Source organism: Mirounga angustirostris, unplaced genomic scaffold (genome assembly GCF_029215605.1).
Source record: "Mirounga angustirostris isolate CCGP_5_RB_7025 unplaced genomic scaffold, mMirAng1.0.hap1 SCAF_15, whole genome shotgun sequence".
In the NCBI taxonomy this organism is placed as follows: domain Eukaryota; kingdom Metazoa; phylum Chordata; class Mammalia; order Carnivora; family Phocidae; genus Mirounga; species Mirounga angustirostris.
The window spans coordinates 32,465,124-32,477,504 of NW_026991723.1; the positions used below are offsets into that span (position 1 = coordinate 32,465,124).

The following is a 12,381-nucleotide window of genomic DNA, read 5'->3' on the forward strand; positions in this document are numbered from 1 at the left end:
TTCGGCTCAGGTCATGATCCTGGAGTCCTGGGATCAAGTCCCGCATCGGGCTCCCTGCTCGGCAGGGAGTCTGCTTCTCCCTCTCCCACTCCCCCTTTGTGTTCCCTCTCTCGCTGTGTCTTTCTCTGTTAAATAAATAAATAAAATCTTTAAAATATATATATGTTTCAAGTGTACAGTATAGTGATCCAACACTTCTCATCACAACAAATGCCCTCCTTAATCCCCATCACCCATTTCACCCATCCCCCTCACCCACCTCTCCTCTGGTAACCATTAGTTTGCTTTCTGTAGGTAGGTTAAGAGTCATTTCTTGGTTTGCCCCTCTCTCTCTTTTTTTCCCCCTTTGCTTGCTTGTTTTGTTTCTTAAATTCCATGTATGAGTGAAATTTACCCAAAGAATACAAAAATACTAATTCAAAGGGATAAATACACCCCTGTGTTTATAGCAGCATTATCTACAGTAGCAATTAACTGTATTAAATTGATCAGAAAGAAACACAGAAAGGTGAGAAACTGCTGTTTCTTCTCTTTGCCAGGCATTGGGACAAGTGCATCTGGAATGATTGCTTCTAGGAGTCTTTTTAAAATGAGAGATTTCTCTATTAAAATGTGTATTTACCTTTCCTAACCATCTTTATTGTTTTGTCCATTTATCAGATATTAGGCAGATTGAATTAAAATTTGTAAGTTGAAATTTGTAAGGCTTAGTAATTTTATATGTTATAAAAACAATTCTTGGTAGCTCTTTTTGTAATGAAGGTCAGCCTTTAGTGATATAAGTATGTATCCCTTAGCTTTTAAGAATTCTGACTCTAATTTTTAGTACCAGGGTTTTTTGATGATGGAGTTGGTTTATATTTGCATAAAACTCATTCTGTGAGAATACTAGAACATAAGCTTTAAAAAATCTATCTGAAATTTTATCATAATTGGCAAATTACTACTTATTTTTGTTGTTTCCATTTAGGTTTTTTCCCAAGCAGTTCTCAAGGGTGTGATGCATTTCTTCGCCATAAGATGACACTGATCTCTCCCTCAGTATTGAAGAAGTATGGCATTCCCTTTGACAAGGTATATTAGTGTTATTCTTTAACATTCATTTTGTGTGTGTAGTATTTTTATGTAAGACAAATTTAACACAAACTAATATATCCTTGACTTCAAATAGGGTTTTTAGGATGTGGGGAGAAAAATTCAGATTCTTGTTTTATAACATAACAATTATTTATCTAAATACTCATTTGAAATTTTATTTATGGATACATTTACTATAATTTCATGCTGGTTATAGTTCACTTATAACAATAGTGAAAGTAAAATGCAGGACATTCAACAAAGTAAGATGTAGCACTTCTACATTAAAGTCTTTTATATGGGGCGCCTGGGTGGCTCAGTTGGTTAAGCGACTGCCTTCGGCTCAGGTCATGATCCTGGAGTCCCGGGATCGAGTCCCGCATCGGGCTTCCTGCTCGGCAGGGAGTCTGCTTCGTCCTCTGACCCTATCCCCTCTCATGTGTTCTCTCTCTCTCCTTCTCTCTCTCAAATAAATAAAATCTTAAAAAAAAAAAAAAATAAAGTCTTTTATATGAACAATATAATTTATATATATGTGATCTATTTTTTTTAAAAGGAATTCAGAACAGGGGCATCTGGGTGGCTCAGTTGGTTAAGCATCTGACTATGGCTCAGGTCATGATCTCAGAGTCCTGGGATTGAGCCCCTCGGTAGGCTCTGCACTCAGTGGGGAGTCTGCATGTCTCTCTGCCCCTCCCTCCACTTTTGCGCGCTCTCTCTCTTTCTCTCAAATAAATATAAATCTTAAAAAAAAAGAACTCAGAACAATTATTAGTTTGGTTGGAGTCAGTTTTTATGATACCAGTATGTTTCTTCTAAACATATTCAGACATAATACAATTGAGAGTTCATTATGGATAAAATTGCCAGATGATTTAATAATCAGATATTGCTTCTTTGGAATATTTCTGAAGATTAAGTTCTGTAAGACTCACTACATACTAGGTTCCTCTTTCTTTGTGCCCATGGGTAGTTACTGGGTCAGAATTATTATGGAGCATGAGGACTTTTATGTGAAGAAGCTAAAATGACAAAAAGCTTTTGACCAGATAAATAAAGGCTCCCTCTCAGAGGAGGATTTAGTAATTAGCTACTTGTAGAAACATTAATAAGTAACTGTACTCTCTTCTTCATCTTTTTTTCTTCATTTTTAATTTGACTTTTCTTCCCGTAATATTTGCTGTTTTTCACCTCAGAAGTTTTTCACTTGTGCCTAAATCTTTACCTCTTCTTCATCTTGGACGCTTAAAGTGCATCCCACCCCCCCACCCCCAGCTTTGTTCAAAGTAGAAGTTTTTCAAGGACCAAGAGTCATTCTCCAACTTGAGGTGGTCCCTGCTCACTCACAAACTGTCTATGCTGTATTCATGCATGAGATGAGACACATTTTCTTGTGTGCAGGGATGCTCTCACCACTGTTTTACTCACATAGTCTTAGCCATGACACAAAGTGTGACTTCGAGATGTATACTGTGAGGGATGTGCATGTGTGTGGAGATAAGTTGGTGATGGACTACAGCACTCTCACAGATACAGAGGGCAGGGGCTGTGTCCCCTCCATGGGCCACTGCCACTGTGGGGCTCTGCCTTACTTGCAGATACCTCTAGGCACTGGGCTTTTCAGTCTCAAACACATCATCAGTGAGTGTTTCTTTTAGATGGCTGGCATTAGCTTAATTAGACACTTTTCTTTAAGTTGGAATTTTATTTTATTTTTTTATTAAGATTTTTAGTTTTTTTCTTTAAGATTTTATTTATTTGACGGGATAGAGAGAGTAGGAACACAAGCAGGGTGAATGGGAGAGGGAGAAGCAGGCTTCCCGCTGAGCAGGGAGCCAGATGCGGGGCTGGATCCCAGAACCCTGAGCTGAAGGCAGACGCTTAACCGACTGAGCCACCTAGGCGCCCCTTAAGTTGGAATTTTAGAAGGGAGAGGAGAATGAGTGGACTAGAGTCTCCCAAGGACAGAACATCCTTTATGATTTTAGGGCTGGTGATAGATATTGATCAGGCTGGTCTTTGGAGAGGGGATCATGTGAAATAGCAGACTGTGGGATTGGTTCATTTCCCCAGGATTGGAGGCCTTTGGAGCTTGTAGTTCCTTTCCAAGCTTTGGGGAAAAGGAGGCAGGTGCCCTGCACCCCTTTCTGGGCTGTGGCTTTTCAATACTACTTGGTAAAACCCAATGCACCAGGCTCTCCTTTAGTCTCTTGAGGATGGTACATTTCATGGCTTCTGAAGACACCACTGCCTCACCATCTGATTGGCAATTGCAGTTTTTTATATGAAATACTGCCACTTCCCCTTCCATGTTGATGAAGAATGTGTGGTGACTATGTGCTCCTCAAGGAACTTGTTTTGTGATGATGATAATGTAACACGGGACAGAGTAGTGTAGGCTTCTGAATTAAACTTCCCAAGTTCATTCTTGATTCTGTCATTTGGGGAAATTATATAATTTTTCTGAGCTTCAGTTACTTTAGCTGGAGAACAATGATAATAATAGTACCTACTTAATAGGGCTATTATGAAGATGAAAAGAGATGATCTATAAGAGGGCTTTACATAGTATATGTTATATAGAACACATTCTTTCTCCTTAGTTTGACCCTCTTTTTAGGCAATCATTTCACAGTTGGAGTAACATTTTCTTTCTTTCAATGTATCTGCACATAATCATATATATATATGTTTAATAAACTGATAATGTCTGCTTTTAGATTATGTATATTTCCTTTCCAACTTCTTTTATGATATGGAATTCTTTTCTGTCACTGTGCTTTCTTATCTACGTATTACGCAGAGGCAGTAAGATCAGCCAAAAAATATTTTGGCTAACTGGGACTGACTGTTTCTGGAAATTATACAGAAACATAAAATTTAGAGTCCCTTTCAATGGGAACAGGTACTCTTTTCAACATGGCAAAAGCAGGATTTTCTTTTTTTTTTTTTTTAATTATTTTATGTTAATCCCTATACATTACATCATTAGTTTTTGATGTAGTGTTCCATGATTCATTGTTTGCGTATAACACCCAGTGCTCCATGCAGAACGTGCCCTCTTTAATACCCATCACCAGGCTAACCCATCCTCCCACCCCGCTCCCCTCTAGAACTCTCAGTTTGTTTTTCAGAGTCCATCGTCTCTCATGGTTCGTCTCCCCCTCCGATTCCCCCCCTTCATACTTCCCCTCCTGCTGTCTTCTTTTTTTTTCTTAACATATATTGCATTATTTGTTTCAGAGGTACAGATCTATGATTCAATAGTCTTGCCCAATTCACAGCACTCACCATAGCACATACCCTCCCCAGTGTCTATCACCCAGCCACCCCATCCCTCCCACCCCAACCCCCACTCCAGCAACCCTCAGTTTGTTTCCTACAATTAAGAATTCCTCATATCAGTGAGGTCATATGATACATGTCTTTCTCTGATTGACTTATTTCACTCAGCATAATACCCTCCAGTTCCATCCACGTCATTGCAAATGGCAAGATTTCATTCTTTTTGATGGCTGCATAATATTCCATTGTATATATATACCACATCTTCTTTATCCATTCATCTGTTGATGGACATCTTGGCTCTTTCCACAGTTTGGCTATTGTGGACGTTGCTGCTATAAACATTGGGGTGCATGTACCCCTTTGGATCCCTACATTTGTATCTTTGGGGTAAATACCCAGTAGTGCAATTGCTGGATCGTATGGTATCTCTATTTTCAACTTTTTGAAGAACCTCCATACTGTTTTCCAGAGTGGCTGCACCAGCTTGCATTCCCACCAACAGTGTAGGAGGGTTCCCCTTTCTCCACAACCCCACCAACATCTGTCATTTCCTGACTTGTTAATTTTAAAAAGCAGGATTTTCTAGGTAGTGTAGAAAAGGGTTGTGGATGGGATTCAATGGAGCAGTGAAGGTATTTTCCTTATCCCAGTGGCAGCAGCCCTACCTTCTTCACCCATCTCTGTGTAGGGTTAGAAACAGCTGACCAGGGTGAGTTTTGTTTTATCACATAGTACAGGGAAGTGCCTAGTTTCTAAGCACAATTACAATTAATGAAATTCAGTGAGGCCAGGAGAGGAGAGAACCAGGCTGTGTTCTCATGTGGCTCAGAATGATGGAACTGGAGCCATGGTGAACACTGATGAGTGGTTCTTTACCTGCCAGGTGGCAGCGGGGTTGCTGCTCATTATTGTAGAACATCTGCTGGGCTGTCATGGGGGAGAGGGCGATGAGATAGATTTCAGATTTATTGTGAAAGAAAATACTTCCACATTTGTTGCTTTTTCTCTAGTTCTTTAAGGTGTAAAGTTAGTTGGTGAATTGGGGATTTTTCTATCTTTTTGAGTGAGGCTTGGATGGCTGTGTATTTCCCCCTTATGACCGCCTTTGCAGTATCCCATAGGTTTTGGACCGATGTGTTTTCGTTCATACTGGTTTCCATGAACTGTTTAAGTTCTTCTTTGATTTCCTGGTTGACCCAAACATTCTTGAGCAGAGTGGTCTTTAGCTTCCAAGTGTTTGAATTTCTTCCAATTTTTTTCTTGTGATTGAGTGCCAGTTTTAAAGCATTATGGTCTGAGAATATGCAGGGAATAATCTCAATCTTTTGTTATTGGTTGAGACCTGATTTGTGACCCAGTATGTAGTCTATTGTGGAGAAAGTTCCATGTGCACTTGAGAAGAATGAGTATTCTGTTGTTTTAGGATGGATTGTTCTGTACATATCTATGAGATCCATCTGGTCCAGTGTGTCACTCAAAGCTCTTGTTTCTTTGTTGATTTTCTGCTTAGATGATCTGTCCATTGTTGAGAGTGGAGTATTGAGGTCTCCTACAATTAACATATTGTTATCAATATGACTCTTATTTTGGTTAACAGTTGGCTTATGTAGATGGCTGTTCCCATGTTGGTGGTGTAGATATTTACAATTGTTAGATCTTCTTGTTGGATAGACCCTTTAAGAATGATATACTGTCCTTCTGTGTCTCTAACTACAGTCTTTAGCTTAAAATCTAATTTGTCTGATTATAAGAATTGCTACACCAGCTTTATTTTGAGGTCCGCTGGCATGGAAGATGGATCTCCATCCCTTCACTTTCAGCCTGAATGTATCTTTAGGTTCAGAATGAGTCTCTTGTAGACAGCATATATATGGGTCCTGTCTTTTTATCCAATCTGCAACCATGTGCCGTTTTATGGGAGCATTTATGCCATTCACGTTGAGAGTGATTATTGAAAGATAGAACTCATACAGCAATTCAGTAATGTGGCAGGATACAAAATCAATGCACAGAAATCAGTTGCTTTCTTATACACTAACAGTGCAACTGTAGAAAGAGAAATTAGAGGAACGATTCCATTTACAATAGCACCAAAAACCATAAGATACCTTGGAATAAAGCTAACCAAAGAGTTGAAGGATCTATACTCTAGGAACTACAGAACACTCATGAAAGAAATTGAAGAAGACACAAAAAGATGGAAAAACATTCCATGCTCATGGATCGGAAGAATAAACATTGTTAAAATGTCTATGCTATCCAGAGCAACCTATACCTTCAACGCCATCCCGAACAAAGTTCCAATGACATTTTTCAAAGTGCTGGAACAAACAATCCTAAAATTTGTGTAGAATCAGAAAAGACCCCAAATCACCACAGAAATGTTGAAAAAGAAAAACAAAGCTGGGGGCATCACGTTGCCCGATTTCAAGCTATATTACAAAGCTGTGATCACCAAGACAGCATGGTACTGGCACAAAACAGACATATAGACCAATGGAACAGAATAGAGAGCCCAGATATGGACCCTCAATTCTATGGTCAAATAATCTTCGACAAAGCAGGAAAAAATATGCAATGGAAAAAAGACAGTCTCTTCAATAAATGGTGCTGGGAAAATTGGACAGCTGTATACAGAGGAATGAAACTTGACCATTCTCTAACCCCATACACAAAGATAAACTCAAAATGGATGAAAGACCTCAATGTGAGACAGGAATCCATCAAAATCTTAGAGGAGAACATAGGCAGTAACCTCTTTGACATCGGCCACACCAACTTCTTTCAAGGTATATCTCCAAAGGCTAGTGAAACAAAAGCAAAAATGAACTTTTGGGACTTCATCAAGATAAAAAGCTTCTGCACAGCAAAGGAAACAGTCAACAAAACAAAGAGGCAACCCACAGAATGGGAGAAGATATTTGCTAATGACACTACAGATAAAGGGCTGGTATCCAAGATCTATAAAGAACTTCTCAAACTCAACGCCCAAAAAACAAATAATCAAGTCAAAAAATGGGCAGAAGACATGAACAGACACTTCTCCAAAGAAGACCTACAAATGGCTAACAGACACATGAAAAAATGTTCATCATCATTAGCCATCAGGGAAATTCAAATCAAAACCACATTGAGATACCACCTTACACCAGTTAGAATGGCAAAAATTGACAAGGCAAGGAACAACAAATGTTGGAGAGGTTATGGAGAAAGGGGAACCCTCTTACACTATTGGTGGGAATGCAAGTTGGTACAGCCACTTTGGAAAACAGTGTGGAGGTGCCTCAAAAAATTAAAAATAGAGCTACCCTATGACCCAGCAATTGCACTACTGGGTATTTACCCCAAAGACACAGATGTAGTGAAAAGAAGGGCCATATGCACCCCAATGTTCATAGCAGCAATGTCCGCAATAGCCAAACTGTGGAAAGAGCCAAGATGCCCTTCAACAGATGAATGGATAAAGAAGATGTGGTCCATATATACAATTATTACTCAGCCATCAGAAAGGATGAATACCCAACTTTTACATCAACATGGATGGGACTGGAGGAGATTATGCTAAGTGGAATAAGTGAAGCAGAGAAAGTCAATTATCATATGGTTTCACTTATTTGTGGAAAATAAGGAATAGCATGTAGGACATTAGGAGAAGGAAGGGAAAAATGAAGCAGGGAATTGGAGGGAGAGATGAACCAGGAGAGACTATGGACTCTGAGAAACAAACAGGGTTTTAGAGGGGAGGGGGGAGGGGGGATTGGTTAGCTTGGTGATGGGTATTAAGGAGGGCACGTACTGCATGGAACACTGGGTGTTATATGAAAACAATGGATCATGGATCACCACATCAAAAACTAATGATGTATTATATGGTGACTAACATAACATAATAAAGTAAAATTAAAAAAAAAAAAGAAAATACTTCCACACACAACATTTTAGTATACCTAAAATGGCAACTGAATTGCCTTGTATGCATCTGTATTTATATAGTATGTCTCCTGTATGTCTACATACACATACATACTCACAGATTCATTTCTCAACATTTTAGGACTGAATTGAACCATGGTGACAAAATGAACCATAGGTAATAAATTTGATAATCCATCATTGCATAGGTAAATTTTTAAAAAAGCATAGAAAAATTTTGCTTTACTATTTTTCTATAGCTCATGGTGTATTTTGTGTGTTTTGGTGATCGTAAAAAGTCAAATGTCTTTAACTTAAAAAATAGGAATGGAATAAATATATTTTTCATGTTTGCTTTTAAGCTCTGACTGGTTTACCCAAGTTACTTTAATTATATTTAAAGATGCACTCACACATACATATTTAAATAATTCTTTGATAGAAATTTTACTATTAAATGGTATATAGTTAATTGAATGTTTTCTGAGTATTATGAAAGAATAATTTGGTGAATACCACCAATTCTTTAGCAACAGAATTCATAGTAAAGCCTGTTGAGCATGGATTATTGGAGTTTTTATAGCTCTAACTTTGAAAAAACATCAGTCAAAATAGGTCCTGTTATGTAACTCCAGTAAAATGAATTTTTAAAGTATTAAAATATGCAGCTTGATTGCTAACATGAACAAATTTACTTGGGTAACTTAAAGACATCTTCAAATAAAATATAATATCTTTGATTGTAGACATTGCCAGAAGGTCACACCCTGTTTAGAAAAGTCTTTAATGTTTCCTGAAAAACTGTTAATGAATTGGGTAAAGATCTGGGGCTACTTCTTTTATATGAGATAGCTCTAATATCATGGCTTTTTTTTTCTTTTTTTATAGGAAATATATTTTAATTATATTTGTAATTTGGAAAGTCTTATAATTGGAAAATATTATGTTTTCTACCCTATAGATCACTCAGGAGGCTGGAGAATTTATGATCACTTTTCCATATGGCTACCATGCTGGTTTTAATCATGGTTTCAACTGTGCAGAATCTACAAATTTTGCTACAGTCAGATGGATTGACTATGGGAAAGTTGCTAAATTGGTAAGTTATGCCTCAAAAATAAAGCATAAATTAAATGTGTATTCTGGATATTGTAGGAGGAAACCCAAGATCACATGCAACACTTTTTTCCTCCTCATTGATATTGTGTGCTTCTCACCAGGATAATTTATTTCAGACTAGATATGTTTATTTTACATGGCCTATATTAGCACTTGTAGCCACAGTTTTCTGTTTTGAGATTAATGTGGAGCAGAGGTAATTTTATGCAACTGAAGTTTGCTTTCTTTCTTAAAGCCACCAATTGTTTTTTTGTGAGATTTTCTAGTGGCTCCCTGTGGCTCCATGTTAGGTAGACTTGGCTCTCTCCAGATTGAGTTTAGCCCATAGCTTAGAAAACAACTACTTACAGATGAAAGTGTCTGTTAAAACTATAGTAAGAGGTTGAGGGAGGATGGTAAGAAGAAATGATTAAAACTGTCTTTAGTGCAAAAATGAATTTCTTGAAAGTAATGTAGAACATACTTTAACAAGACATATATCTTTATGTTAAATTTGGTATGAAATTTTGTATCTCCTGCTCAGTATATTTAATTTATTACACAGACTGTATATTTTCATTCACAAGCCACAGCTTCTATTAAATTTAATTAATCTCCCCCTGTGGTCTTAAATAGAGGACATCTTCAAAGAGGTGGTAGCTTCCATTAGGTTGCTTTCTTTCCTATGGCTTTGGAGGCAGAAGTAGAGGCTGGCAGAGGGCAGCTTCTAAATGAAACTATGTATTTTACAGAGTATGTAGAATTGACACAGATTTAATAGAAAATGACATATACAACTTATGTGGCTGTATCTTGGCCACTGCATGGTATAAGTGAGTATTATTCATTCTACATTGATAAAACTTGCATGTAGAACCATTGGGTGAACTTGGATAGAAATATATTCAGGGAAGAGAACACTAGGTTTAATTTAGATGTGTATTTAGAAAATTACATAATATATTAAAATAGAAGTATAGCCCTTTGGCAGCCTAGGAAGCATTTGTGTGAACTTGTGAAAAAAGGAACGCTCCTGCTATTAGAAGACTTTTTCTGTTCTAATTTCTATTTATGAGGGGTAATTTAGAAAGGAACAGAACTGAACTACTTCTTCCCATTACGCATCCTTCATATTATAATAAACCTAATAAAAAAATAGAAAACTCAGTGTATGTGCCAGCGCCTTGCAGTGCTTTCACAGAAAGGTAATGCTTGTATCTACATTGGAATAGAGACATAGACCCGTAGTTACAGCAAGGTATGTTATTTTATGGCTTGCCTCTTTAATCATTGACATAATAAGTCAGCTATCACAGCTGTTCAGTTACCAGAAAAATTAGTTGATGCTTGTTTACTGTGGGTTTCAGATGTAGCTCATTGTATTGATACCATGGGGAGAATAGCTTCCCCCAAAACTAAAATGTTCTTAGTGGGTTTCCACATTTCTTTGTGCATGTAGAATGGGACTGGGGTATGACCAAGGAAGGGAGGTTGGGTAGTGGTTTCGTCTCTGAAATCATAGCTGACAGAGCCTAGAATTGGGGGACTGTTAAGAAGTAGCACACTGTGGTGGAGGAGGCAGGGATCGAAGGTCCAGCTTTTCTTCTAGCTAGCCATATATCATTAGGAAAGTCATTTATTTATTTTGTTTGCTTTTCCTGAATAAATTAGAAATACCTCTCCACTCCATAGATTTGTTATGATGTGGAAAAACCTTAGGTATGTGGGTATCCACTCATGCTGTATTGATTTATATCATTCAGTTTAGTTAAGGAATATGACTGTCTTTGTTCTGGTATTTTGCTAGGTACAAAATTGTTCAATGACTATGACGCAGTTTTGGCTAGTTAGTTAAAAATTGTCTTAATTGCATGCATTTGAGATGTTTTTAGGTGTTGTCTCCACCCTTCCCTTACTTTTGGTGATGTATTTGTTTTCTGTTGCTGTTGTAGCAAATTACTATAAAAGTAGTGGTTTCAAACAATACCCACTTACCATCTCATGGTAAGTTTGATATTAGTCTCACCAAGCAAAAATCAAGATGTTTGCAGGGCTGCTTTTTTTACTGGAGACACTGGTGAAGAATCCATTTCCTTGCTCAGTCAGGTTGTTGGCTGAATTCAGTTCCTTGCAGTTGTAGGAGTGAATTCCCATTTTCTTGTTGCCTGTCAGCCAGGTGTTTGCTCCTAGAGGCATCTCTCAGGTCCTTCCATGTGGTCTCCTAGATTTCAGAGCAAGCAGTCATATAAGATGACATTCACAAATTGCAGGAATTAGGACATGGGTATCTTTGTTGTTGGGGGTGGGAACGTTGGGGCAGTGTTCTACCACAGAGAGTTCCAATTAATAATTGACATGGTGAAATATTAAGAATCTTCTTTGAGTAGATGTAACTAATTTTAGTTATTCTGTACAAGAACTGGAAACTAAATTTGTAATGGATACAGTTTTGAATGTTTCAGTAAAACATACTTATGCTTTCTTAAATTATATCCCTCAATTTTAATATTTTCTTGGCTCTCAGTAAATAAGTTCTCTTATATTGTAGGGCGCTCTGATGGCATTTTTGTGCATATTTTGGTGTCTTTGTCATTTATTTGACACATTTTTATTGCTCTCCAAGGCTATTTCTTTACACAGCCATATGAATACTGTATCATGTGTATGTGTGTGCATGTGTGCATACATGTGTGTGTAGTTTTTAATCTTGGGAAAATTTGTGAATTGGGCAGTTATTTTTTGTGTTTTGCTGGTGATAAATGTATAATGGATTAATTAGGAACTGCATTTGACTTTTAGCTTTGGGATACCTGGGTGGCTCAATCAGTTAAGCGTCTGCCTTCAGCTCAGGTCATGATCTCAGGGCCCTGGGATCGAGTCCTGCATCGGGCTCCCTGCTCAGTAGGGAGCCTGCTTCTCCCTCTGCCTGCTGTTCCCCCCTGCTTGTGTTCTCTCTCCCTCTGTCTCTCTCTTTCTCTCACAAATAAATAAATAAAATCTTTAAAA

The 12,381-nt window shown here is 37.8% G+C and overlaps 1 protein-coding gene across 17 annotated transcripts in view; it reads left to right on the forward strand.

The window, feature by feature from the left end:
- KDM4C (lysine demethylase 4C) overlaps window positions 1-12,381 on the forward strand; it is a 459,829-nt gene that overhangs the window by 127,650 nt on the left and 319,798 nt on the right. For 16 of the 17 annotated variants that reach the window (XR_010407538.1, XR_010407537.1, XR_010407539.1 and 13 more), the window contains 2 exons: window positions 971-1,074; window positions 9,239-9,376. Coding sequence is in view for 11 of the 17 variants with exons in the window: in XM_064578944.1 (XP_064435014.1) it covers window positions 971-1,074; window positions 9,239-9,376 (242 nt within the window). In the remaining 6 variants the exon portion in view is untranslated. Of the gene's footprint in view, window positions 1-970; window positions 1,075-9,238; window positions 9,377-12,381 lie in introns of those variants that run through there. The other variant, XR_008506709.2, reaches the window with a different exon arrangement.